The following is a 25295-nucleotide window of genomic DNA, read 5'->3' as shown; positions in this document are numbered from 1 at the left end:
TGAAACCGGCTCCTTTTCCCTACTCTAGGGGAAATTGGCGAATGCCGCGCCAACATCAACATCCACCTGAGAACCCCAGGCCACCTGGGCCACAAAATCCCAGTCAGCCCCATATTAAACGAGACCTAGATATAAGTAAGCCAGTGGATATCATTACCTTGTCCCGTAGAAAGCTGGAGGTGCGGTGCCTTGAATGAAGCCGTCCAACGGAACCTTTCCGCGAAGGGTCATCGTTGGCACATAAAGGTTTAACAGAGCATTTCCCTTACATATACACATCTTCGCTCTACTCCTTACTGTGTATGTGTACTAGGATCAACCAAGTACATTTTGTTTTGGGTACAAGTATTTTCGAAATAGCAAATAGCAGGACACTATAGTAGGACAATAGAGGAAGAGCTCTATCATGCAGTACCTAATATAGAAACTTTCTATCACTAGCAACCTTAATTTCACCAAGAGTACCCTTTAAAGTCTAGCAGAGTCTCTAAACCTAAGACAGAATACTTACCAGATAATACTAATCCACTCTAAGCACAGTGCCACTCCTACTCTTAACAACAAAAAGAACCCTCCCGAAGACGCGCCCGGTTGGGTCGACCAGGTCCGACATGCCCTGGTCCGTGAAGTAGATTGTTCCATTGGAGGAGACAATGAGGTCATTGGGGCTTTGGGGCGTTCGCCTCTATACCACGCCACTAAATTCTCAATCTTGCGTCTGGCTCTGGAGCTGTAGTATCGAGGGATAGAATCCCCTGCTTGAAATCCGCTATCACAAGTTTGTTCGTGATGTGGTTCCATGCTAGCCCGTTTGGTCCGCCGTCGTATTTGATTACGCAGGACTACTGTTTACTGACCGTGTCGATTGCGAAGACTCGGCCGTAGGGGATGTCCACGAGGAAGAGGGTGTTTAGCGTTGATACGTAGAGTGGGCCTTCGAGGAAGGAGTCGAGTGGTGCGCCGCGCTTTTGGTTCGCACTGTGTTCGGAGAAGCCGCCGGGGCGGCGGAAGTGCGGGGGGAGGAATGTCCATGGTTGTAAGGTGGTGGTTGGGGTGGGCGTTTTGGATTTCTTTCGATAGGGTTAGTGGGTGGTATTTCGGTCTGATTGAGGGTTGTTGGTGGCGGGCGGTCGTTTCTATAAGGGACTTTACCTAGGTACATATTTGTGTGTGCTCATTGAAGCGGAGCTCATCCGCAGTGAACGGACCAGATCTGAGGTCCTAACTTGAACGCAATAGCCTACACTCGGCGATAAGCCATGAGATCAATACGCCCCTTGGCAGGAACATGTACACTGAATTAGTATATACCAAACTCTACCCGTGCTAGCCGTGACCTTCGCGTCCGGTACACATTTAGCAAATTCGAATGTTAGAGCAACTAGAAATTGTTGCAGATCCCGTTGAGGTAGCCCTCATAATTGGTCTAGTCAATGTAGTTTACATTCTGCAAAGCCTATAGGGATTGGTAATGGTATGCCAGTTCGTCCACGTCCAAAGTTCAGTGTGCGCCCCGAGACCAAACAGGAAGCTGAGGACGCGCTCCAGCTTGCACAAGAGAGGGTAGACAGTTGTTAGAGGCCACATGCGCAACAAACGTAAACGATTCCGGGGCAGCGTAATCAGGTCTATTATGCTCGACGGACTCGATCTTCACCCCCGGGTGGGTGCTGAGAAAACCCGACGGCAAGCGGGTGGCGAGCGACTCCTCCCAGGCTTGGATGTCTGGCATGGTGATGGTGTTGATGTCTTCGCTTAGATGCACTGAGATCAAGAGCCTGTCTTTCGCCTTGGGCTGCGGCGCGGAGGGTCCAGTTGATGGTGATGGCAACCACGCGTTGAGTGCTCTTTCGAGGGTCACCGGCTAAAGCCACTTAGCTTCTTTTGGGCCTTTGTAACGCGCAACGCGTGCAGAGGCCTTGAAGAGGACATGATGCCAAAGGGACGAACTAGATGGTGCAAGGCAATGAGTGCAGCAAGCTCAAGGACGAGGGGCAGATAAGGTCGTAATACACTACCGAAGCGCAAAGCCGGTTCTTCCAAAAGCATATCGAATCCGCGGTCCAACAAATGAACAAGTACTTTGAAGATTAGGCCATGGTCGAGCCACGCCAACTAACTCTACTTAGATTTCCATTTAGATACACATAGCTATCAAGCCCTCCCCGTACTAGCCGTAACCCCCCCATCAACAACAATCTCCTGCGCAGTGATATACCTTGCCTCGTCACTCGCCAGAAACACCACTGCATTTGCAACATCCCACGCATCACCCATTCTCCCCATCGGAACCTGTCGGTCTCGCATAGCCATGTACGCTTCTTCATCAACCCCCTCCTTCCCAGCCCCCGCCCCCGCATACCTCTTCGCCAGTTCCCTCGTATAAGGCGTACACATCAACCCAGGTACAACAGTGTTAAGTCTAACGCCCGTCCCCTTCTCCGCATAAATCACCCCCGTCGCCTTGGTGAATTGGATGATTGCGGCTTTTGTAGCCGAGTACGCGACCTGCGGCTTCCCGATATACCGTAGCCCCGCGATACTCGAGACATTAATCACGCTCCCACCCCCCGGCTGGGATTCCATAATCGGCAACACAAAGTGACACGTCAGATACACGCTCTTGAGATTCAACTCAACCTGAGAATCCCAAACCTCCTCGCTCATACTCGCCGGATCCCCAGGCTCCGATTTCCCCACATTATTAACCAATACATCGATCCGACCATGTCTCGCCATACAAGCGTCAACGAGCGCCTTGATGGAATTCGAATCCGTGACGTCCGTCTGGTGGATGTCGCATGTTCCGCCGATTGACTCGATGTGCGTTTTTGTGACCATGGCTGAAGCGAGAGAGCGGTTTCCGCCGAAGATGAGAGCGCCCCGGCTGGCAAGTTTCGTGGCAATGGCCGCGCCGATTCCGAATGAGCCGAATGCGCAGGGGGTGTTGGAATTGGAGGTTTCTGGGGTGGGGAGAGGGGTGGTCTGCCCGAGGCCGGTTATTAGGACGACTTTGTTGGTTAGGTCGAGCATTTTGTTTCTTCCTTCTCCTTTTTTTACCCGACTTTTTTTTTCTTAATAGATGACGAACTGGGTTGGATGTATTGGGGAGTTGGGGAAGTTGGGGTTTGGAGAAATATAGATCTTGCCCGCGGAAGTTGGAACCCTACATGCAGAAGCGCCGAGACGGACCGCATCCGCGGCTGCGGCATGACCGGCTAGGTAGCCTCTACTGGTATGTAATCCAGATCGAAAAAGCAGCTCAAGTATGCCGAGGGTCTTAACTCTGGTACACAGAGTATAATTCTCTTAATCATCTTCTCGTTTCAGCCTTACATTGAAATTAAGCAGGAACAGAAAGACCTCACTATCTTTTCTCATCTCATACCACCCTTCTCCCATACCCGCTATATATATATCGCCTACCTAAACCAACCCAACTCCACCACGACACAACACCATGTCTTCCCTCTCAACATTAGACCACGTCCAAAAAGTCCTCAAAACCCAACTTTCCAACTCCCCAATTTACGCCCTTCTCCTCCAAAATCTAACCTTAACATCCGCCTCCTCTTCAAGCAACACACCAACAATAACCGCACGTCTCCCCGTGGAAACTATCCACGTAAATTCCAAGGGAACACTGCACGGAACTCACTCTGCTTGTTTGGTTGATTGGGCGGCGGGGATGGCGATCGCAGCGCAGGGCGCCGAGCACAGTTACACGGGCGTGAGCACGGATCTGTCGGTTTCGTATTTGGGAACGGCGAGCTTGGGGGATGTTTTGGAGGTTGAAGGGAGGGCGTTGAAGGTCGGGAGGACGTTGGGGGTTTTTGAGGTTTTAGTTTGGAGGGTACGGGAGGGGGAGGAGAGGAGGCTTGTTGTTAGAGGGTCGCATACGAAGTATTTGAAACGGCGTGGTGAGTGAAGACGAAGACGCCGCGTTTGGTTGAGCAGATGCGCTTAGATTGGCAATGCACACTACTTGGAAAAAGAATCTACAAGAAACAACGTAGGAGTCAACTGGCCAATTCACATAAGACATTGATTACGAGTCTATACTCAAGCACGTAAACGGTTAATTGCCAACTGTACAACCGTGGTGGCTACTGGTACCCATAGGCCAGGCCATCAATACAAATCTCATCCGCGTGAGCAGAATCTCCGAAAGAAATAGATGTGATAAAAGCATGCAGAGCAATCCGACTTCCACCATCTAAAAAAGGACGAAACCGGCACCGACCATGGTCGAGACAACGGTGAAGAGGCCGACAAGGGCAGGGGCAACGGTGAGACTAGCAGCAGCACCAGTGTCGGTCTCAGAGTCACCGCTGGCAGAGGAGTCACCGCCAGAGCTGGAGCTGGTGGCAGTGCCATCGACAGTGTTGCCCTCGCCGTTGGTGGTATTGCTCTTGGAGGGGGTACCAGCAGTCTGAGAACCAGAGCCGCTGAAGCCAGGGCCCTCACCAGCACCGTTCTCGAAGTACTTCTTGGCGGGCTCAGGCATGGCGGGGAGGGTGTCCTCGGAGGAGACATCCCAGTTGGGGGCGTTGCGGGCAGGGCAGGGGTTGGCACCACCGGTCTTGTTGTAGCCACCGTCACCCTCGGGGTTGGCAGTCTTCTCAAGAGCCTTCTTGAGGGCGTCAAAGTCGTCGAGCTCGGTAACCTTGTTGTCCTTGATCTTGACGAGACCATAGTCGGAGGGTTCCTGAGAGTATTCGTAGACGAGACCACCAGAGTAGACACCGGTCATCTTCTCGGAGTAGAGAGCCTCAACCTCGCCAAAGTCACGGGTGTTGGTGTTGCAGCCGTACTCGGAGAGGAAGAGAGGGAGGCCGTAGCCGGTGAAGTTCTTGACCTTGGCGTCCCAGCCGGACTTCTCAAAGGAAGAGGGAGAGCACCAGGAGTAGTCGTTGAAGGCGAAGAAGTCGGAGCGCTCCTCCTCGGTACCGCAGTTCATATACTCGGCCATCTCGCGACGGTTGGTGTCAACGTCAGCAGCAGAGTAACCGACAGGGACCTGGCGGTAGTTGCGTGCGCTCATGTAGTTGCGGAGATCACGGGTGACCGCCTTGACGTAGGGAGCAGTGACGGAAGAGGGGCCATCGTTAATGACCTCGTTTCCGGAGAAGAAAGCCAAGGTGTTCTTGTACTTGACGAACTTGTCGACGGTGGCGAAGATGAACTGCAGGTACTTGTCGTTGTAGGAGATCTCCGGTGAGGCACGGTTGATGGAGTACTTGGGGGTGTTGACGTCAAGAACAAGGTAGATGCCAGCATCAGCCAGAGCGTTCATGCACTCGTCGTGGTCCTTGGAGTTGTCAACGGAGTAGACACGGATGGTGTTCAGGCCGAGGCTCTTGAACTTCTCAATGTCACGCTTGCAGCCGTCGGCATCGGCGATGGGGTCAGCCAGGTCGGAGGAGCCACCGGGCTGGTAGTCGACACCGCGGATGTAGAAACGGTCGTTGCCCTTGAAGAAGGCGTTACCCTTGACGGTAATGGGGGTGACGTCGTCGCGGGCAGCCAGCTGCTGGGGGGCAGCGAGCACGGAGGAAGCGCTCAGGGTGAGCGCGGTAGCAATGGTAGAGGCCTTCATTGCGATAACAGTCAAACGTCGATAACTGGGCGATTATACTAGCTAAGGCGAGTTCGGAGGGAGATTAAAAGTCGCGGGAGAGCGAGAGTAAGTAGCGAGTGTGAGAAATATAAGTCCAAAAGAGTGACTGGGTGGGAAAGGGAAGCGTGGAACAAAAAGAGGAATTCAACGATGGAAGGGATGAGGAGGAAAGAGTGAAAGAAGAGTGAGAGGAAGGATGAAAGGGAAGAGAAGAATGCAGTCACTGGACTGGGGTGGCGCTGCTTCAGCGGTCCAGGACGCCTGCACGGACGTCCCCTGTTCTACTGTCCCACACCACCGAAACACAGTGCCACTCCATCCACAATGACAATTCAATGATATTGATGGGTGCCTATTCTACAGCTTCACTGCCAAGTTCATTCTCGACCAAGATTAACTACTGATTCTCGTTGACCAGGTTCGAGTCCCTCTATCCTTCTCTCTGTTGAATCCAACCTGTCCAGACGACAATGTAAGATTGTAATCTTACAATACTGAATCGCAGCAATCCCTCGTTTGCTGGAGCATTCGTCATCTGTAACAGTTTCAAGATGCGTTGGAGCAGATCCCCTTCTCATGACGGCAGCGATATGCGGATCGCCAGGGGAGGCAACTCTTGAATGGCCTGATCAGGCGCCAGACGGAGTCAGTGTGTTCAGGCTGGCTGCCAATTGAAGCTCACAGCAGACCGAAAGAATGAAGATGATTCCCAATTCTGATGCAGTGTGGGCCGCAGTGGGCCGCTCTCCATTCTTGGTCCCTGAATGAAATCCCTGTTACGGAGAGATTGCCCTGCCCTTGACCCTTGACCCTTTGACCGCGGTGAGTTGAGCCGGCATCCGCGGGATAGATAACCGCACTTAACGAGCACAACTCATGAATATTCAGGTATGGGATCTTGCTGCGTATTAAAATCCAGGAGACTTGATTCCCTCCGAGTCTTGACGGACCAAAAGACAGAAAGTTCTGTGCGACGGTCGCAATCACGTGAAGCGATATTAATATCTCAGTCTGCTTACTCATCGCATTTATCCCATGCACGAGGTCAGTATAGTGCTCAGTGGCAAACCCCAGATGCAACGCTCCCACACCATGATTCCAAGGTTCTCACTGCCAACACATACATCTCAATGCTTATTTCCCTGAAAGATGAACCCTCTCGCATGAACGGTGACAATTGTCTCTCCAAAAATAGGGAGCTGACGCGGTTCAAATGTACGGTCTTATTGGCAACCGTCAGCCGAGCGCTGCCGTGCGGCGTCTAGCCGTCCACTAACGGGGTCCAGACTCGACTCCAGAATCCTGCGTAGCCACAGACTGGTTGGAGGCTTGGAGCTTGTTTCACGGGAGGATGATTGGTCTAGATCTTGACTTCTTGATCTGGATATCTTCCTATTTTTGTCTTCACGATCTACCTACCTCAGCACGACGCCGCATCCAGCCTTTTGTCACCCGAAGCACGATACTTGAGTGGCCGAATAGGCGCTCCTGGCACGGAGATCCGTACAAATGCTTGGACGATCTCGATGCAGAGCACATACATATTATATGACATGGTACACGATAACTTGGCACGGCATTGCATATGTACCGCATTGCATATGTACCCAGTTACCTACGCAGACAGGATTGAACACTTCAGCCTCCCATCAATGAACCTCACCGCTACTACCTACAATAGGACTGGCATCTAAGAGTATACCGCAACGAAATCATCATCGTCATCACGCATCACTCTGATGCTTTCCATATCGGAGCTTGTGTACAGGGCAAAGCGCTCTTTATATGCAGGCCTATCAGGAAAGTACAGGACATTCTCTTTGCTAACAACGATCGGTCTTTGGGAAGTTTTGGGATGAGAGACATGTGACTCGGAAGATCCAACGGGTATTTCGGAATCTGCCCAAGTAGTCCTGCAGATGTCTTGGATCTTGCGGAAGCAATCCATATCTTACGTCGCGGCCTCGCGCTACGAAGAAGCTACTAACTCCGAGGTATCGGGGTCCATTGCACCATCGCACCTTCCTTCCTGAAGAACGAGCTCAATTATGGGAAGGTGCGATGGGTGGGTGCTTTAGAGAGGAAAGAGCGTGGGCGGCACCTTCCTCCTCAAGAAGCCCTGTTCTTACAAAGATAAAAGATACTCCTATCTTCACCTTTGTAGCCATTCCGGATCAAGTACATTACAACTCGGTGCAACCTCTGTTCGCAGAATTATTATGTTGGCTTGCCATCTTGGGTAGATGCCATGCAGCAAAGCCGACATCATACACTAATACACATACTGGAAGAACAGTCAGCGTTCAAGATCACCTCAGATGAACAATCTTCCCACAGGCACGGTTGACTCACCTAGAAATAAAGATTCTCCCAATCCGTCTCATCTCTCATCCCTCCCTTCATACGCCAACCCCAGCCTCTCCCTTTCCTCAACCGCCTTCTCTTCCATCACTCGTGCTCTGGCCAGATTTCTCCACCACAGAAGTTCCCAAAGACCAACGAGGGTCACTACCTGCATCGCGAAACAAAAGAACATCATCCCCACCCCAAGCGTATACCCCGGCGCCTGATTACTCTTGAAGAAGAACGGCCCGATGAAGTTACCAAGACAATACCCAATAATCACCATCGCGTTGGTCGTTATTTTCTTCGTATGTCCTGCTGTGCTTGCCGTTGCGACGCACATGCACAGCGTCCAAGAAGCCGTATATGCGAAGCAGATCCAGAGGCAGACGAGGCGTGCGTAGGGGTTTGAGGTCTGTGAGTCTAGGAGGTGTAGGCCGAGTGTGCCGGCGAGAAAGGGGAGATTGCAGATGAGCATTGTTGGGATGCGGGCGTTGGGGTAGTGCGTTGCGAAGAAGCTGTTCGCGTTAACTCAGCAATCAGTAACTGGCAGGTTGGTTCTCACCAGGCAAGAGGGCAGATGATGAGCTGGATGCCACCAGAGGGCATTTGGACAAGCGTCGTTCGGAGCGTTGAAAACCCCATACCTCGGATGATGAGCCCTTGAAACTGTCATATGTCAGCAACACCATCAAACTCGTGCATATATAACAGGGTAGAGGAACCGAAGTCAGACCCCCATTCGGTGAATTACTTGCAACCGCAAAAAGAAACAACAACCAAGTCTTCGCATCGCGCATCGCCTCCCAAAACTGCTTCCACTTGAACACCTTATTTTCAACGCCCGTCCCATTTCCCCTCACCCTACCAACAACCATCTCCCTCTCCCTCTCCCTCAGGAAACCTAAAAATTCCCCTTCCCGCCTTCCACCCCCGGCCTGCGCCTCCCGCGCTGAAAGTCGCAGCAGCAACCGGAATTCCCGGCAAAAGCACCAGCAGCACAGCCCCCCAGATAACATAAAGCAACCTCCTCGTCACCCTAACCCGCAAATCGGGACACTTCCAGATAAGGAATACGCAGGACTCAGCAGAGTCATAAGCGTGCTGCTGGTCCTCGGCACGTAGTGTGTAGAATAGGCGTGGTGACAGCAAATCAATTCTTCCTGAATATTCAACAAAATCTCTACATCTTAAAATGAAGCAACATACCTACCCAGACTAGTATCATGTGTTTCTAAGGACAGTAAATCCAATTTGAATAATGCTACAAGTTTGGCAACCAGTTTAGGTACCAAATACGACCTTACTTCCCGTCAGAGCTTCCCGCGCACGCACAGATGCAGAAGGGCTACCTACGACGCGAACAGGACGTTAATTTATGCTATATTTCTTTCAACTTTCGTCAAGGACAAGGCCGCCTATGCATTGGATTATCATTCTAGTCAACATTTGCTCAAACTTTGTCCATGGACTCTCTCGCTACCCTGCGCCGGAGCCTTGCGCCACCCTCGCGCAGCCATCCGCACCATCCTGTCAAGTGGACATTCCACTTTACCCTCTAATTCTATTAATCAGAGCCGTGGCCCCGTATATGGAGTCAGTAGAAAAAGTTACTTTAACCAAGAGCGCGTGTTTTTGCATGGCTCCAACGATCTTGAAACACGTAAGACACCATGATGTCCATAGTTATCCGACGAGGCTGCAGAGCATACTGTAGGTAGCCTGAATCAACCACTCCATTGGACGACAGCCCCGTAAATTTTATGCAAGGCTGCGTCCCATGCTAGGCATGTAGGATGCCGCATGTGACAGGCACGCACTGCGGCGGGTCATCTGGATACCTAGCCGACTCTCTCAATTTGGTGTGCTTGAAAGATATAAAGAAGAAACCTTGCCTCCATCCACTACCTACGCGGCTATTATCTTTCAAGCCTCATATCCTTGATCACACTCTCAAACTCGAATCAAACCAAACCGAACAAACTGACCTCAACTTTATATCCACCAAGTAGGTACCTACCCATCACACATTGTCAATCTAGGTTCGCCCACCCACTTCCTCTCCCCCACTACTACTATCCAGAAAGAAAGAAGATACTCCGCTAACATCTAGTCTCCCCGCATCAAGCCATCAAGCCATTCCCCTCTTTCGCAAAAAATGCCAACCTGCAGCTGCTGCGACGGTCTCGGTTTCGTCTACTGGCGCTGGGACCCATGTATCTACTGCAACCCGTTGAGAATAATGGTTCCGGCGGGAGCTAGAACCTGCGGACCATGCAGTCAGAAGGGGTGGAATCAGATCACCACGACAAAGGCGTATATGTGTCCAGGGTGTAAGAATGTGGATGAGACTACTCAGTGGAAGCGATGCTAGCTATCTAATGCTAGCTGGGCGGGTTGAGGACGGGAGGAACAGAACGGGGATTGGTGGGATGGGATGAGATGGAATAGGGTCGGGTTTCAGTACATCAGGATTGCCTTGAGGAAGGAAGAAGGACTTTGAATGGGATATATGTATGCATGTCGGCTTGCAGCAAGTACAATCATGAACTTACCTTCTTTTACCTAAAGCTGCAAGATCGAGTCACTGACAAAGGAATTATTCTACCCGCGCAACAGTGGTATGAGGTCGGATGCAAGGCAATGTGAACTGAAACCCTGGGTGCCGCTTGTATCAAGGCGGGTAGGGTCTCGTGCGGCGCAATACCTCGTTGTGGTTGCAAGAGTGCTCACTTTTTACCTACCTACCTCACTATGAACCTATCACTTATTCACAACATAATAAGAGCCATTGTCGGGTATGGGTTATTAGAGGTTACAGGACAGGGTATGCTCGAGACCTGTTACCTCCATCCATGCACAGAACCTCCAAGGATTTCGATAAATGACCATGGCAGCACTCACATACATAGGGGTTTGCTCTTGTCGCTTTCACGAATCTGGTCCTTGTTACAAATAGATCAAGACTATATAACTCAGGGTATATATAACGGCAATAAGAAGTCCTGCCCTAAACCTAGGTTGAGCAGCAAATCTCCCAAGAGCCCACTACCTAAGATAATCCAAACAAGGTTCCCAATCGGCCTCCCTTTCGCCCGCTCTCAAAATATCATAAGCTGTAACAAGATGGATGATGAACATGAACATATGTTGGAAGCGCAAATCCCGCCGAATAACTCTTCCTTGACTATAAACTCCGCCTAACCAGTCTACAGGGCCCAAGGGGCCCGGGGGCCTTGAATAACTTCTCCTGATTTGCTTCAAGAGCACCCCAGCAAGGTCGACCTTGTCGATCTCAGCGAAGGTCTCATCAATCTGGCTGCGGAAGTCTTCAGCCTCAAAGGTCTTATTAACGTCTTCTTGGACGGGAGAGTTGATGAAAGTAAAATATTGCGCGGGAGATGGCCTTTATGGTTAAGTTAGCGATATTAATTTAGTTAATTACTTTAAGACTTTTGTATGCTTTATCTGAGGTCTCACACGTAGCCACCCCAGAGATATTTAAGTACCTACCCATTAGGCAGGTGCGACAGAGAGCCCGTAGATAGGGAACTAGTTGCTCCTTCCTCTTTATTGCGGTTTGGACATAAGATATACCCGCCTACGTCTGCTGCAATATCTACTACAATGGGCGTCCAGGATTCAGGAGCCCTGGAGATAGTCAGCTACAATTGCACAGGTCATGTCCAGTCAGTTTATGGAAGATCAGTATGCGACCTCTCGTTACTAGAATACTAGCTATGGATTTTGAGTCTTGGCTGAAGCCAAATCGGCCCTCATACTAGAAAGCTCGCAAGGCCATCAATGTATTCAATGACCCGGCGCACCCTAGTCCTCACCCAGGTCAAGCACCTAAAGCGCACCCCGCTTCCACCCCTTCAACGCAAACGCAAACGCCTCATCCAAAATCCGCAATCCCTCCTCAATCTCCCCCTCCGTAACCGTAACCGGCGGCGCAAGCCGAAAGACACCCCCCATCCCGGGCAAATTGACAATGTTACAAGACAATCCACGCGCCATCGCCTGGTCCGAGACAACCTGACCGAGTTCAGGACCCGGCGCGCGCGTTTCAGCATCCGATATGATCTCTATACCCTGCAATAGACCCCGTCCGCGAATGTCCCCGATACACCAGTACTTCTGCTGGAGTTTTACCAGGCCCTCGCGGAGTTGGGCGCCACGCGAGGCGGCGCGGGAGGCGATGTCATCGCGTTCGACAATTTCGAGGACTTTGTTGCCTACTGCGGCTGTTAGGGGATCGTTGAGGTGCGTTGTAAGCCAGAGGAATCCCGCCTCGCGACAGCCAGCGTCGATTTCATCGGTTGTGCTAACGGATGCGAGGGGGAGGCCGCAGCCGAGTGTTTTCGAGAGGGCCAGGATATCCGGGACGATACCGGCGTGCTGGAACGCGAACATCTGACCCGTGCGACCGACGCCCGTCTGCGCCTCGTCCATGATGATGAGGATCCCGCGTTTCTTGCACTCCTCAGCCATGCGCGCGAAGTAGCCCTTTGGTGGGTCGAGGATGCCGCCTGTTGATAGGATCGGTTCCATGATGAATGCTGCGATGGAGCCGACGCTTTGTCGGTCGATCATGGACCAGCCAAAGTCCATCTCTGTTTCCCAGTCGTAGGAGCCGTCGGGTTTGCGGAAGGGCGAGCGGTAGGCGTAGGGCGCTGGAAAGGCCAGTTGGCCGGGCATGCAGGGTCCGCCTCTGCGGCGGCCCGCGGAGTAAGTCGCTGAGCCGGAGCCTTGCGTGAGACCGTGGTAGCTAGCTGCGAAGGCGATGACTTCGAATCTGCCGGTGTACAGTTTGGCGATTTTGATGGCTGCTTCTGTGGATTCGGAGCCAGTGTTTAGGAAGAAGGATTTGGTGAGCGGGGGTGGGAGGAAGCGGGATAGGCGCTCGGCGAGGTCGACTACGGGATGCGTGATCATGTTGCTGAGGAGGTGGTCGAGCTCGGCGACATATTGCTGCACGACGGCGACGATTTCAGGGTGACTGTGGCCGAGCAGCGAGCTCATTTGGCCTGATGTGAAGTCGAGGATGGATTGGCCATTCTCGTTGTAGAGTCTTGTTCCCTTGGCTTTTGTGATGACGACTGGAGAGAAGGGGACCCCGGTGTTCATGAGATACTTGTCTGCTTTGGCGAAGAACGCTGTGGCATCGTTGGTGGAGCCCATCTTGATTGACTTGGAAGGGGAGGAATAACAGAGGGGTATGAGTGCTTTGAAGTGTTCCTGAGGTAAGGGCAGGTCATCTTATATATCGAAGTATGATGTATTGTACTGTCCGCGGGCAACTCCGCGGCAATGTTACTTGACCCCTCCATGATAGCCCTAAGTTGTGTTCTCCTACCGTTGAGACGCAGTGCCTCATCTGAGGACAGTGGCATGACCGCATCTTGACCCTGCGTTGGACCCACCACTTTGCCGCGGCCAACTCTTATCTATCGCATCGAACAACAGACAAAGACATGAATTCACGAAGTTGACTTGAGCACTACTCTGCCAAATTGTCTGTCAAGATGGTAAAAGATAGCTCAAGCTGGACTCCCAAGAGCGACATCTCGCGGCGCTACGATAAGAAGTGATATCACCTATAGCCGGCTGATAACATTCCACGGACTTCCCCGCAACGTCTCTCCATCTCCAACTTCCATCCCTCACTACCCTGCGCTTAACATTCGAGATGCAGGCCCAATCCATAAACTCCAGCCAAGACGAAGGCCGGCCATACCGGTCTCACCTCCATCCAGCATGCTTTTCGTGCCGTAAACGCAAGTCGCGGTGCAAAACAAAAAGCCCCGCGGAAGTATGCGTGATGTGCCAGGCCTATGGAACAGAGTGCATCTTCCCGCGACCCGGCGAGCCTCCACAGCAGCGAGGTTGGCCGCGGAATGGAGCTCCTAATGCACGATCATCTAGGCATATGCACAGCAGAAAGACTGTCCTGCATCACCAGCCTTATTCCAATCCCCGGACCCAGTCTGCTGCGGACTCCTCTGCGAATCGACGTGAGCAGCGACCTATAGATTTGCGATCCGCAAACTGATTGCTCCAGGAACACAGTATGCGGGCGGTGACGCCTACCCTGCCGGAGGGAGAGGAGAGGCGCTTCCTCACCTCATGGGGATTGCCACCGAAGCAGAGGAGGATAGCTCTCATATTGTCAGCCCAGCGGTCGCAGACGATAACGATATCCTGGAAAGCTACCTTTCGGCTATCCCCACTGCCAGAAGGAGGCAAATAATCAATACCGGCTCTTCGAATCGACACTTTGGACCCGTTCGGTTCAATGCTGTGCCCAGGCGACCATTAGGCGTTGTCGCAAACCAGTCTTTTGCTGCCTCGAAATGTGAGCTCATTGAGAAGTACATGGACCCAGACATCGACGAATACCTGAACCTGTAAGTCCTCTCAGCCCCGAACGGTTGCGAGTTGCTGAGACAATTAAGCTTCTTTATCAAAGCCAATCCTTGCTTTCCTCTATTTGACGAGTACTCCTTCCGAGGCTCATACACCACTCACAAAGAGAAAATCTCGCCTGCCCTCCTTTGCAATCTGTACGCCAACTCTCTTGTGTATTGGAAGAGCTCGGCCAAATTGTCGTCTAGCCGCACTCCTGACATTCGCTACATCTGGAACCAAGCCAATGAGGCCCTGCATTCGGAGTTGTTTCTGTCGCCAGGGATTTCGTCAATCATGGCGATACTACTCAACGTTTGTGGAAGGCCAAGCACTTCAATGTTCGGCAATGGAGGTATGCTTGGTATGGCGGTTGCGCTGTCGAACGCGCTAGGTCTCAACAGAGACCCCTCGAGCTGGAGCATATCGGCGCTGGAAAAAAGCCTCAGGATAAGAATCTGGTGGCTCGTGCTTATACATGATCGCTGGTGCAGTCTAGCTTATGGAACACCTTTGCAAGTGCATCGCGCGCAGTACGACGTGCCCTCACCGTCGGTGGACGACGTCTGTTCAAACTCTGCGCCATCGAGCGAAAGGGCTGCTGCAGCCGTCTTTGTTGCTCTGGCGACACTGACTGATGTTTTGGCACGCTATCTAGAGCACGTGTACAGCGTATCTAGGGATTTCTTGCAATCGAAAGATATGACCGAGATGGATCTGGAACATATTCTCCGGGACTGGGAAGAGTCTTTGAGCGATGAAGTTCGTCACCTTGTTCTTCGAGGAATCAATCTAGACATCCCCGGAGCAGCGAACTTTCGACTGGCGTACCTAGCCGTGAAGCTTTTGTTGCGTCGTCTCCAACTCAACATGAGCAAGAGCTCTCTGCAGGTTGAAGATGATGTAGCATCTCCATTTTATATGCATGCTCAAAGGGCAGCCGAGGAAATAGCCTACCTTGTGCAGGAGCTGGACGAGGTTCAGTTCCGTGGGTTCTGGATTCCAGTCCACGCTTTCTCCCTGACATCGGCGACTATGTTCCTGCTTCGAAGTGGCCTGCGCATGGGGACTGAGGGTCGCAACACTCCCCTTAAGACTGCTCGCGACATGATCAATGCCCTTCAGGCTCACCGCAGGGACTTCGACTGGGATTTGGCGGACAACTGTCTGACGAATTGCGGGGAGTTGCTCGATAGAATTGGCATGGTGGAGAACACGCAAAATGGTACTGCTATGGTCGCGCCGGACTTTCCAGATATCCCAGATGATCTGGAGATAGATCCGTCGATCTTGGAAGAGCTATTCGGTGCTGGCTTAGAAGGGGTTGATATCTGGTGAAACATCGATTTTGGGACAATGGTAGAATGAGACGCTCCTGGGAGAGTTCTGGTTGGTGTATATGCCATGAGCCTTGATGAACAGCGCCAGAGACGCTCAAGTTCGATGGCCGTGCTTTGGCTGATTGGGAGTGAGCATGAGGTGTTTGGTCGGAGGTTAGTGATATCCCCGTCCTGGTGCAGTCTGCTCCTTCCAGAACTGCGTCTTGGTCGACCCAGCGTGGTCGCTCCTTCCCAACGAGGCCTGATCAATGCATCACGTCAATGGTCCAGACAAACTTGAATCGACTGAGTCTCTTGCACCCTTCACACAGTGTCATCTGACGCCCAAATATTTACGCAGCCAGTCGCCAACATCCATTTACGGCGAAAGATATACCTACCCCTTACAGTAAGACGAGCCTAGTGTTGGAATAGTCGCCATCTGACTCCTCCAGAAATGCAGATGCGTTGCCTCCACCGCGCCGTCGGTTGCCTTCTACTCGTCGCAGGTGCCAGAGCTTGGCGGCACTCGAAGCTCTTCACCAGTTCACCCGCGTTCAACGACCATCCTTTTCCGACCATCCCAGTCGAGTGCACAGAGCTTGGTCCCTCGGGTACCTATATTGATAACGACCACACCTCTGAAGGCGCCGGCCTCATTCCAGCCCTGGCGTGGCCCTCCCCTACGGACGATACTGTCGAGTATGTTCTGGTTAGCGAGGATCCTGACGCGCCGATTCCTGAGTCTATTATCCATGGGATATACTATCGGATCTCCCGCGACAAGACCGGAGTGCAGCACCCTGACTTCCGTGTCAACAACGCCAGTTGGGAGCCATACATGCTGCGAGGTGGTTTCAAGTACGGAAAGAACAGACAAGACACGGTTTATGTCCCGCCTACTCCATTCTTCGGTGACGGTCCGCATCGCTACTTCTTTGAGCTCATTGCGCTTAACGACTCGATCGATACGGATCGGATGAGCAACCCGGCAACTGTTGCGGAGGTCAGACGGGAAATCACTGGAAAGGTCGCCGGATGGGGTGAATGGGTTGGAGTGTTTGAGTATCGTTGAATTCATGAATTCATTCTGAGTGGAGTATTGGTCGATGTTGACATATTTGTAGCCTGGCATTATTCGAGGCGTCTCGTGTGGTGTTTTGTTTACCAGGACGATATCTTTATTCCGGCAGGAGCCGTATCTTACTTGTATGCTTATCAGGATATCATCAATGGCAAAAGTCTCCCGATCGCACTCAGCCATCGGCTCCGTTGTCGTCAATTCCCATATCTCGTACTACCATTGGCAGCAACTGCTGGAGGTCTTTCTGCAGTCATGGGCGTGATGGAGCATCATCCAGATATGGAAGTACTGATAGGCTTGAATTAAACATGATATCCTCGAGTGCCTACCAGCTGTTTGGATGTGTCTCAGACTTTCAGTCAGCTTCGGCCTGGTCGTTTGAATAGTGGAATACACACACTAGACCATGTATGGGATAGCCTACTAATGGTGAGTCGTGGCTAATCAAAGACAGTTATGAGCGCCACCGATGCCAAGAATAGAACTGACTCGCCGCAAGCAGCCTAGCGTTGCCGGGTTGTTGCTTGCCGATTTTCCGCATCGTCACATCGAACACTGATCTTCAGGAGCACTTGCTGGTTCTTTAGGAGCGTCCAGAGGACAAAAGAGATAGGCGACTGGCATTGCAGTGATCTGTTGTCGTCCACAAGATCGCAACCAAGGTAATCTCCAGGGACAGATCGATTGAGCATATCTCCGCGGTCACTGGCAGCCAGGGACTTTGCATGAGCCGTCCATGGAATGGACCAAGTTTCTGCGTCATAACCCTGGAATCTCAAAGTCAAAAGCCAACTATTTTTGTAGGGCGGGGACGACACCAACGGACTGTTGTCGGAGCTCGACTGTGTTAGGAAGTTTGTCCCCTCGTATTCTATGTCTTCGCCACCGAGCCTCAATGGCACATCGTTGCAGAGCATTGGCTGGCAATTGGCATGCTTCCAGAAGGATTTACGATACGAGCATTCCGGGCATGAAAGTTGACAGGAGCAGACCCCCCGCTTGTTTACGACTTGACGGAGTAACTATGTGCACCTTGGAGGAGAAGATGCAAAGCAGAGCACAAATCAGATCATGTCTTTGTGATGCTGACCGGAAGCTTGGTGGCCTTGGAAGAGCACCGCCCGGTTCCCCGTGTCCACCCTCCACTCCTTAGCCCAACCACTGTTCTCCATCCGTCAAGCTTGCCGGCTTTTTTTGCCTGAGCCCAAGAATAAGATGCGTTGGTCGAACTATTTTAAAGACCTGCAATTGCCCATTGACTGTGACTGACTCTGACTGCATTTCACTTCTGTGTCTATTGACTATTCCCTCAAGTATCAGAACTTTTGGGACCAGTCAAACGGTGAATTGCCACTATTGGCTGCTGCTGCAATAATTCAGGAGTGGAGTGTTTATTGAGTGGATGAGATCCCAACCAAACGTCGGGCAAACCAACTCTCTTGTTCTGAACTCCAACTGGGCCTTATCGACCCTGATTTTCTCCCACTACTTCTTGACCTCTCCGCTCTCAACTATCATCCTCCATTGACCTCTTAATCTCAACTCTTTCCATCGTCTATCCATCAGCAGTCACTCATCCTGCCGTTTCTACCCAACCGGCAAGCCGACCCGAACACCACCTACCACCTACCTTCACCTCCCTCCCTCACTCACAATGGCAATCATGACCCGCCTCATCCAAGTCCTCTTCGTCTCCCTCATCGTCACATCCACAGTCGCAGCGCCAGCCCCCGAGCGGCGCTTCGAACGCGGCACAATTTCCAAAATCGAAGTCCGCGAAGTCGTCGAGCACGTCGACAAAGCATCCGTCCAAAGCCTAGTCGAGAAGCTGCGCACTGCCCGAGCGGACCTTAAGGACCGCGACTTTGCACTCAAGCATGGGCTGAGTTTTCCCAACGTCAAGAGGCAGGAGGGGAGCTCGCCGGGGCCTAGCGATACGGTTACTGATGTTCCGACTACGACGGAGACGGAGACGGTTCCTACGGATACCGAGACGGGCTCGGAGACTAGCTCCGATACGCCTACTGAGACGGAGCTGACGAGCACGTCGGATACACCTACTGAGACGTCCACTGCCTCTGATGAACCGACCTCCACCTCTGATGACACTACGACTTCTGCTCCTACATCTACCGACGAACCCACCGAAACCACTTCGGACGAGCCTACCTCCACAGACACCCCAACCACAACGACCACCGACACCCCCGAGCCAACATCAACCAGTACCTCCAGCTCAGCACCAACATCAACAGAGTCAACAACATCCTCGGACGAGCCCACCACAACATCCTCAAGCACAACCTCCTCCGAAGAATCCACCTCTATCACATCAACATTCACGAGTACATCGACGAACGCAGACGGCGAGCTTGTAACCGTCACTGCGACGGAGGTCGTTCACCCGACTCAGTCTTCGTCTGATGATGAGGGGAGCACGGCGACGGGGCCTGAGCCAGGACTGCAGACGAATGGTGCTGGTGCTGTCTCGAGCTATGCGTATGCGAGGGAGTTGTTTGTTTTGATGGGTGGTGCGGCTATTGCTGTTGCTGCTGTTTGATCTTTTTCATCTTGCCATCAATATCTCAATCCTCGATCAGCCAGTCACCGACATCACCGATTCACTTCTGTCCATATCCACCGACTTGATGACGTTCCTTACGAATCTATACCCGGGGCCTCACTATATTTAGAACACAGGCTACCATCACATTCCTTGCATTCATCAGATGTCCCTGCCTCCAGTGCATCTTTTGGCATTCAGCCATTCCTTGCATTGCATTACCGGCGTTATATTTTTGTCTTCTATTTACTACATCGCATACGTTATGTTTGTTTGTTTTTGGCGGCCAACTCACCCGATACCCTCTTTTGCATATATTGATATGGATATGGATAGATAGCGGTGATTATATTGAATAATATTACATTTGGTTTGAACTCCAGAACTTCAGCATTGTGGCCTTTGTGAATAAGAAAAAAAAATTTAGACTCATTGGGGATTGTAAATTATGTAAAGATCTACTCTGCTTTAATGCTCGAGTATGCGACGTGGGTTGCTAGCTCACAAAACCCGGGAAAAGAGTATATGCAACTGCAGTTCAGAACAAAGCTAAAAGAGCAACCAAGCAAGAAAAACAAAAACTTCAAATAAATTATTCGATTTGTGTCATGTCATCGCATTGCATTATACCAGGCATAGCGCAGAATATATACTTACTATCAACCTAGCCTGCCATCTCTGCCTAGCAGTAGCAGCTGCGTCTCTCTAGGTTGACCTGTCCGTGCAAATCGTGCCTCCAGGCCGATTCTGGACCTTTCTCAAGCCAGTCCAGCATCCTCTCTGGAATCACCGTCCCTTACTGACAATTATACCCCGTCGGTCGCCATTGACAACTTAAACCCTCCCCTTCCACCTCTCCTCCCTCGTAAAATAACTAACAACACTCTCCCAAGCAGGTATATCCCCATCGCGCAACAAATTCGCAACGTCAACATTAAGCGGACTATCGGGGCTCGGATCCGTGAGTAGCTGATGAATCGCCGTAAGCGTCGTGCTGATCGTGTATACGGGGCTCCAGTGCTCGGTCGTTAACAGCGTCAGGCAGATTTCGCCGGTCGTGAAGGAGATATTCGGGTGGGAGATTCGCGTTGTGAATTTTATTGTTGGGGGGCTGAGGGGGTAGCTGGGGGGGATGGAGATTGAGAGGGACCAGAGGCCGTCTGTGGTTTGGTTGGAAAGTGGTGTTAGTTAGGTGTTACGGTTGCGGAGGGTAGATGGTTTGGATTGGCCTACCTTCATAGGGCGTTCCCTTTACGCCTTTTAGCACAGCTTCCCAATGAAAAAGGTCGTCTTCGTTTATGGGGCCGAGATGTAGGAGGGCTTCGTTGGGAGAGGTGGTGTAGTCTTTTAGTTCGCGGAGGAGGCGCTGCGTTGTGTTTGCGGGGGGCGGCATGGTGGTGATGTGAGCGGGTGCGAGTGTTGTGGTTCGGTCAGCTGAAGAGGACGTCCTTGCAGTTGTTCAAGGTTCGTGAGTTCATGAGTCGTGTCGCGTGCAGAGATGGGTATGGTGGTGAGTAGGTGTCTGGGACTGGGATGAGTTGCGGTCGAAGTGAGAGTGAAGCGGCGCAGAAGCACATCGGCCCAAGACTGAAGAGGCCGAGGCTTAAAGCGCGGTGGATCTTCCCTCCAGAGCTCCCGCGGTCGGGCCCGAACAAACCATGTGTGAGCCTGCAAAGCCCTTGTCAGCATTTCTTCATTCGCCCCCCAAAATTTTTAGCCGACCTCCAATATCATCTATCTTGATTTCAGTCCATGTGAAATTGCCTAATCAAGTCACTCCAGTCAATCAGGGACTACTACAGATATGCGTACGTCGCGCGCCTCCAAAGAAACAGCCAAAGTTCTACAGGCCTTATCGCCCCCTGCGCGCCGCCAAACACGCAGTACTGCCAGCTCAGGCTTGTTCAAGGGGTTTGCCTATAATGGGGGCTCAACCGTTGAAGCCGACGCGGTCGAGAAACAAGACGACAGCTCTTCACTTTCCTCTGTTGACACTGTCGACATCGAAGACATCCTAGAACCGTCGGCCAAACGACGCAGAACGAAATCAAGCACTGCTGCCGCGGAATCAAGGACGACTTCGCTGAAGACGCCTGAAAAGAAGGCTGAAAAAGTCATCAAGGCTGAAGGTGCCCCAAAATCTCGCCGCATTCCTGCGCGAAAGATTAAGGGTGAAGATGGGTCAGTTACCGTGGAGCCGCCCTCGAACTGGGAGTCAATGTACTCAATCGTCAAGAAGATGCGTGAAGAGAATCCTACTGCGCCTGTTGACACTATGGGATGTGCAGAGCTATACTGGCGCGCATCTTCTCCGCGGGACAAACGCTTTCAAACTCTGATTGCATTGATGTTGTCCTCTCAAACAAAAGACACAGTGACCGCGGTGGCGATGCAGCGACTCCACACTGAGCTAGGTGACGGTAATTCCCAGGATATCAAGCAGGAAATTGGGACGGTCGAAAACGACGCCCCGGTTGTCAAGCAGGAGGTGGAAGGAGGTGGACCATGGCCTCAACCTCTCAAAGACAGCACGTTGAACCTGGAGAACATTCTGGCGGTCTCCCCAGAGCGTCTCAACAGCCTCATCGGAGCCGTGGGCTTTCACAACAACAAGACCAAGTACATTAAGAAGACCGCCGAGATTATCCGCGACCAATACGATTCCGACATCCCTTCGACTCCGGCCGGGCTGATGAAGCTTCCTGGAGTCGGCCCGAAGATGGCGTACTTGTGTATGAGTGCGGCGTGGGGAAAGCATGAGGGTATTGGAGTGGATGTTCACGTTCATCGCATCACCAACTTGTGGGGGTGGCACAAGACGAAGACACCAGAGGAGACTCGAATGGCTCTAGAATCGTGGCTGCCGAAAGACAAATGGCACGAGATTAACAAACTGCTGGTTGGCTTGGGGCAGACGGTCTGCTTACCAGTAGGAAAGAGATGTGGCGATTGCGACCTCGCCGGAACGAAGCTATGTAAGAGTGAAATCAAAGGCATGGCGCCTAAAAATAACAAGGGTCTGGTTAAGAAGGAGGACACCGGTACGGAAATCCGAGGTTCTGTCAAGGTCAAGGAGGAGTAGCTGGGCTGAAGCTGTGGAGAGTGTTCTGGATAGCATCAAGCTGATAGGACGGGAAGGCACAAACATGGAGAAGGAGAACATGGGAGATAATGTTCCTGCAGGCTTACCTAGGCAAGTTCAATGAGCAAGTTTCCGGGTGGTTCCTGAGAATGGCCATGTTGCCGTGTCTCTGGTAATTCACTCAATCTCTCTCTGCTCGTGACTTCAGTCTCCACGCGTCTTCAACCTCCCCTTCTCTTCACTTCTCTTGCGCTTACCAGTTTGCCCCTCCATCCATGACTTCTGCGACTCGCCCGACTTTCTCATCTTTATTCTCCAGCCTCCTCATCCGTCCGTCTCTGCAGCTTGTTCGGGGGCTACTTCCTCACCATCCTCAAACCTGGATTCCATCGTCGTCGGCTGTACGTATTCAAGGCCGTTGCTTTTTATCTTTTTCTCCATCAGGAATGTGTAAGATTGACTTGATTACCGTTCTGTGTTGCTAGGATCCGATGGAGTTTTACTTCAGTGATCAGGAAGACGGTGTTAATCCTTCAATGCTCCAGAGGACAGACTCCAAAGAAATTGAACCCAATGCCAATCACGATCCAGACAGTACCCTTCTGGAAGCAGAAGACCTCGAAGTCGAACAACAACTTCTGCAAGGTTACCGTCAAAGAATCACCTTCTTCAATTTACCAGACACTGTCAAAAGAAGGATCCTGGTGTATGCGGGACTGCTACGGCCTTGCCTGATTACCATCAACAACGAGCAATGTCGCGCTAAACGTGCCGCCGGCTTATGTAGCAACTCCTCCCGTATCTCGCGACCTTCGTGGTACTCCAAATGGTCAACTCCCTATACTGGGACTTGTGACCATCCTGCATTGCCTGTTGGGGTGTTCCTCGCCTCGCGTGCGGCTCGCCAGGAACTTGGGGCACTTTTCTTCGCTCATAACCGTTACAGTGCCTTGATTTTTGGCAGACAAGATTACAAATTCTTTTCCTTAGCAACACAATGGGGGCTGCTGCACCTCAGGCATTTGGATATACTCTTGGGTGGGCAAGACCGGTATCTCAAAAACGGGCGTGGTGTTCACCGCACGGTCCTGAACATATGGTCGGAATTTTGCCAGAACGCTACGGAAAGGATGCCGTCTCTCCGGTACTTTAGCATGAAATGCAAGGTCAAGGAACTCGACATTGCGAGCAGACTTATGTGCAGCATGGATCCGTTTCCCACTCTGGCTCACTGTGCCTTTCATTTCAGCGATGTTGAGCATGATGACATTCGGCCTGTGATAAAACGAGCTGCTTGGAGATTGACTGGCAATCTCAGCGACACCGAGAGCAGGCCTTCTTTCCCTTACTTGAAGCTACCCAGGGAAATTCAACTCATGATTCTCGACCAGCTGCTCACCGAATGCTCTGATCCATGGCTACCCGCCGCGGAGCGCCATACGGGCATGATCGGATTCTTAGATCGACAAGCTTCACCTAGACGTTATTCATTTCTTGCTTGCTGCGGGACATGTTCTCCAGTTGGGTCAATGTGTTTTTGCGAAATCCGTCAAACTGCGTTCTCCACTAGTTGCAGCTGCTTCACATCTCCGCTACCCTATTTCCTTGTCAGCCGCAGTTTCTACGAGGATTGCCGCCACATATTCTTCTCAAAGAACCGTTTCGCGCTTGTCGAGGAAGAGCCAGAGCCCATCATGCGTATCCTAAACTCCATCCCCACCTCATCATTCATGCAGATCCGTCAACTCTCGTTCAAGATTCCAATGGTTTACAGGGGCCACAGATCAACCAGCTCAGTGGACGCAACTCTCTCATCGTGGTCCGTCCTACGTCGCTTTATCCGCGAACACTTTGACCTTCCGCGTCTCTCTCTTAGCGTCGTTGTCCCCGAATTGAAGAGCTCATACTTTCATCATAATAAAAGCAAGCGCCAAATCCTCACAACCTTCCTCGCGGGGATGCAAGACTTGCGTGATTTTCGAGTGTACCTGGCAGATGATCCTTCGTTAGAGAAGGAGTTGGAGCTCCTTGTTCTGGGCAGGAACACCGTTGGGAGATATAAGCCATGGCCCAACATGTCGCTCAGTGAAACTACCCAGTCTACCTCTGCTTGACGCATTAAACGTGGCGTTAGCACGAAGCGTGCCTTGTCTTCCGGCCGGAGTTTGATCTACCTTTATCCTGGCCGGTGGTTCTTGTTTTATTCACGACTTTGATATTCTATGTCTTCTCGCAAGGGTTCATTTGAATTATTGCTTGTATCATCATCTATTCTTCAGTTATACTGCCATGTATCCTATCCCATGGTTTATTTAGCGCAATCGGTGCTGCTGTTGTCTGTTCTGGCGGCGGAGTTCGATCTATCAAAAATTGAATTACTTATATTTACGTCCCAAATTCACAATCTACACAATCTTTCAAAGGTAAGAGCCCATGCAATCTTACCGGATAGATCGTCTCACTGGGAGTTTAAAAGGCTCGCTTTTCTAGACTTCTTTGTTGCCGATAAATCCAGATATATATGTACAACGAGCCCAACCCCAATGTACAACCGAGATCCATCAGAGACTAACTAGACGTCCGGGTGACTATTGCTGCTATAAAGAGGTTACAATCAGCCCAGTTGAGGGGAGTGCCTGATTTGCATAACTAAGCCTAGTATAAAAATATAGATTACTAAGTAGTATGCACAAGTGTCAAGTCACTGTACCTTATTTTCTTCCTCCCCGCACGAGCTCCGACAAGCTTCCGCTCAAGTTCAAGTTCAAGCTCAACAAGATAGCTTACCTACCTTTCTATAACCTTCCGTTGTTGCGAACTCGCGATACCAGAAACCAAAATCTAACCCCGAAACAAAAGAACAACCATCCACCCAT

The 25295-nt window shown here is 51.5% G+C and overlaps 12 protein-coding genes across 12 annotated transcripts; 7 read left to right on the top strand and 5 right to left on the bottom strand.

The window, feature by feature from the left end:
- Positions 1–2154: 2154 nt before the first annotated feature.
- BDV17DRAFT_299488 (SDR family NAD(P)-dependent oxidoreductase) lies at positions 2155–3117 on the bottom strand (the record flags this gene model as incomplete). The annotated part of the gene is made up of 1 exon (XM_073763884.1): positions 2155–3117. Exon 1 carries the CDS (start codon positions 3031–3033, stop codon positions 2155–2157), a length of 879 nt encoding a protein of 292 aa, XP_073619816.1. The 5' UTR covers positions 3034–3117.
- Positions 3118–3372: 255 nt separating this feature from the next.
- BDV17DRAFT_144613 (PaaI family thioesterase) lies at positions 3373–4086 on the top strand. Its single transcript, XM_073754366.1, has one exon. It carries the CDS (start codon positions 3461–3463, stop codon positions 3926–3928), a length of 468 nt encoding a protein of 155 aa, XP_073619815.1. The 5' UTR covers positions 3373–3460; the 3' UTR covers positions 3929–4086.
- gel1 (1,3-beta-glucanosyltransferase gel1) lies at positions 4073–5832 on the bottom strand. The gene has a single exon (XM_073754364.1). It carries the CDS (start codon positions 5597–5599, stop codon positions 4217–4219), a length of 1383 nt encoding a protein of 460 aa, XP_073619814.1. The 5' UTR covers positions 5600–5832; the 3' UTR covers positions 4073–4216.
- A 522-nt stretch (positions 5833–6354) lies between these two features.
- BDV17DRAFT_144599 (uncharacterized protein) lies at positions 6355–7427 on the top strand. The gene is made up of 3 exons (XM_073754365.1): positions 6355–6664; positions 6770–6835; positions 6907–7427. The coding sequence occupies exons 1-3, from the start codon at positions 6511–6513 to the stop codon at positions 7170–7172; spliced, it is 486 nt and encodes a 161-aa protein (XP_073619813.1). The 5' UTR covers positions 6355–6510; the 3' UTR covers positions 7173–7427.
- Positions 7428–8000: 573 nt separating this feature from the next.
- On the bottom strand, positions 8001–8572 carry BDV17DRAFT_287344 (uncharacterized protein; the record flags this gene model as incomplete). Its single annotated transcript, XM_073761149.1, has 2 exons — positions 8001–8481; positions 8529–8572. 2 exons carry the CDS (start codon positions 8570–8572, stop codon positions 8001–8003), a joined length of 525 nt encoding a protein of 174 aa, XP_073619812.1.
- Positions 8573–9732: 1160 nt separating this feature from the next.
- Positions 9733–10611, top strand: BDV17DRAFT_252552 (uncharacterized protein). Its single transcript, XM_073756565.1, has 2 exons — positions 9733–10005; positions 10092–10611. Exon 1 carries the CDS (start codon positions 9760–9762, stop codon positions 9973–9975), a length of 216 nt encoding a protein of 71 aa, XP_073619811.1. The 5' UTR covers positions 9733–9759; the 3' UTR covers positions 9976–10005; positions 10092–10611.
- Positions 10612–11733: 1122 nt separating this feature from the next.
- Positions 11734–13474, bottom strand: BDV17DRAFT_144557 (aspartate aminotransferase family protein). Its single transcript, XM_073754363.1, has one exon. The coding sequence runs from the start codon at positions 13145–13147 to the stop codon at positions 11816–11818; it is 1332 nt and encodes a 443-aa protein (XP_073619810.1). The 5' UTR covers positions 13148–13474; the 3' UTR covers positions 11734–11815.
- A 181-nt stretch (positions 13475–13655) lies between these two features.
- BDV17DRAFT_279292 (transcription factor domain-containing protein) lies at positions 13656–16765 on the top strand (the record flags this gene model as incomplete). Its single annotated transcript, XM_073759691.1, has 5 exons — positions 13656–13980; positions 14028–14373; positions 14422–15705; positions 16237–16387; positions 16562–16765. 5 exons carry the CDS (start codon positions 13656–13658, stop codon positions 16763–16765), a joined length of 2310 nt encoding a protein of 769 aa, XP_073619809.1.
- Positions 16766–18059: 1294 nt separating this feature from the next.
- Positions 18060–19418, top strand: BDV17DRAFT_144494 (putative GPI anchored cell wall protein (Dan4)). The gene has a single exon (XM_073754362.1). It carries the CDS (start codon positions 18429–18431, stop codon positions 19332–19334), a length of 906 nt encoding a protein of 301 aa, XP_073619808.1. The 5' UTR covers positions 18060–18428; the 3' UTR covers positions 19335–19418.
- A 319-nt stretch (positions 19419–19737) lies between these two features.
- On the bottom strand, positions 19738–20930 carry pex4 (putative ubiquitin conjugating enzyme (UbcJ)). The gene is made up of 2 exons (XM_073756564.1): positions 20571–20930; positions 19738–20497 (listed from the first exon to the last, which is right to left on the bottom strand). Exons 1-2 carry the CDS (start codon positions 20728–20730, stop codon positions 20172–20174), a joined length of 486 nt encoding a protein of 161 aa, XP_073619807.1. The 5' UTR covers positions 20731–20930; the 3' UTR covers positions 19738–20171.
- Positions 20931–20995: 65 nt separating this feature from the next.
- Positions 20996–22419, top strand: BDV17DRAFT_287338 (endonuclease III domain-containing protein; the record flags this gene model as incomplete). The annotated part of the gene is made up of 2 exons (XM_073761148.1): positions 20996–21018; positions 21120–22419. The coding sequence occupies 2 exons, from the start codon at positions 20996–20998 to the stop codon at positions 22417–22419; spliced, it is 1323 nt and encodes a 440-aa protein (XP_073619806.1).
- Positions 22420–22910: 491 nt separating this feature from the next.
- On the top strand, positions 22911–24533 carry BDV17DRAFT_287337 (uncharacterized protein; the record flags this gene model as incomplete). Its single annotated transcript, XM_073761147.1, has 1 exon — positions 22911–24533. One exon carries the CDS (start codon positions 22911–22913, stop codon positions 24531–24533), a length of 1623 nt encoding a protein of 540 aa, XP_073619805.1.
- Between the last annotated feature and the right edge of the window lie 762 nt (positions 24534–25295).

The sequence above is a fragment of the Aspergillus undulatus genome, assembly GCF_047715775.1.
Source record: "Aspergillus undulatus strain CBS 261.88 unplaced genomic scaffold BDV17scaffold_4, whole genome shotgun sequence".
Lineage (NCBI taxonomy): Eukaryota > Fungi > Ascomycota > Eurotiomycetes > Eurotiales > Aspergillaceae > Aspergillus > Aspergillus undulatus.
The sequence above is the reverse complement of the archived record's forward strand: the minus strand, read 5'-3'. Positions and strand labels throughout refer to the sequence as shown.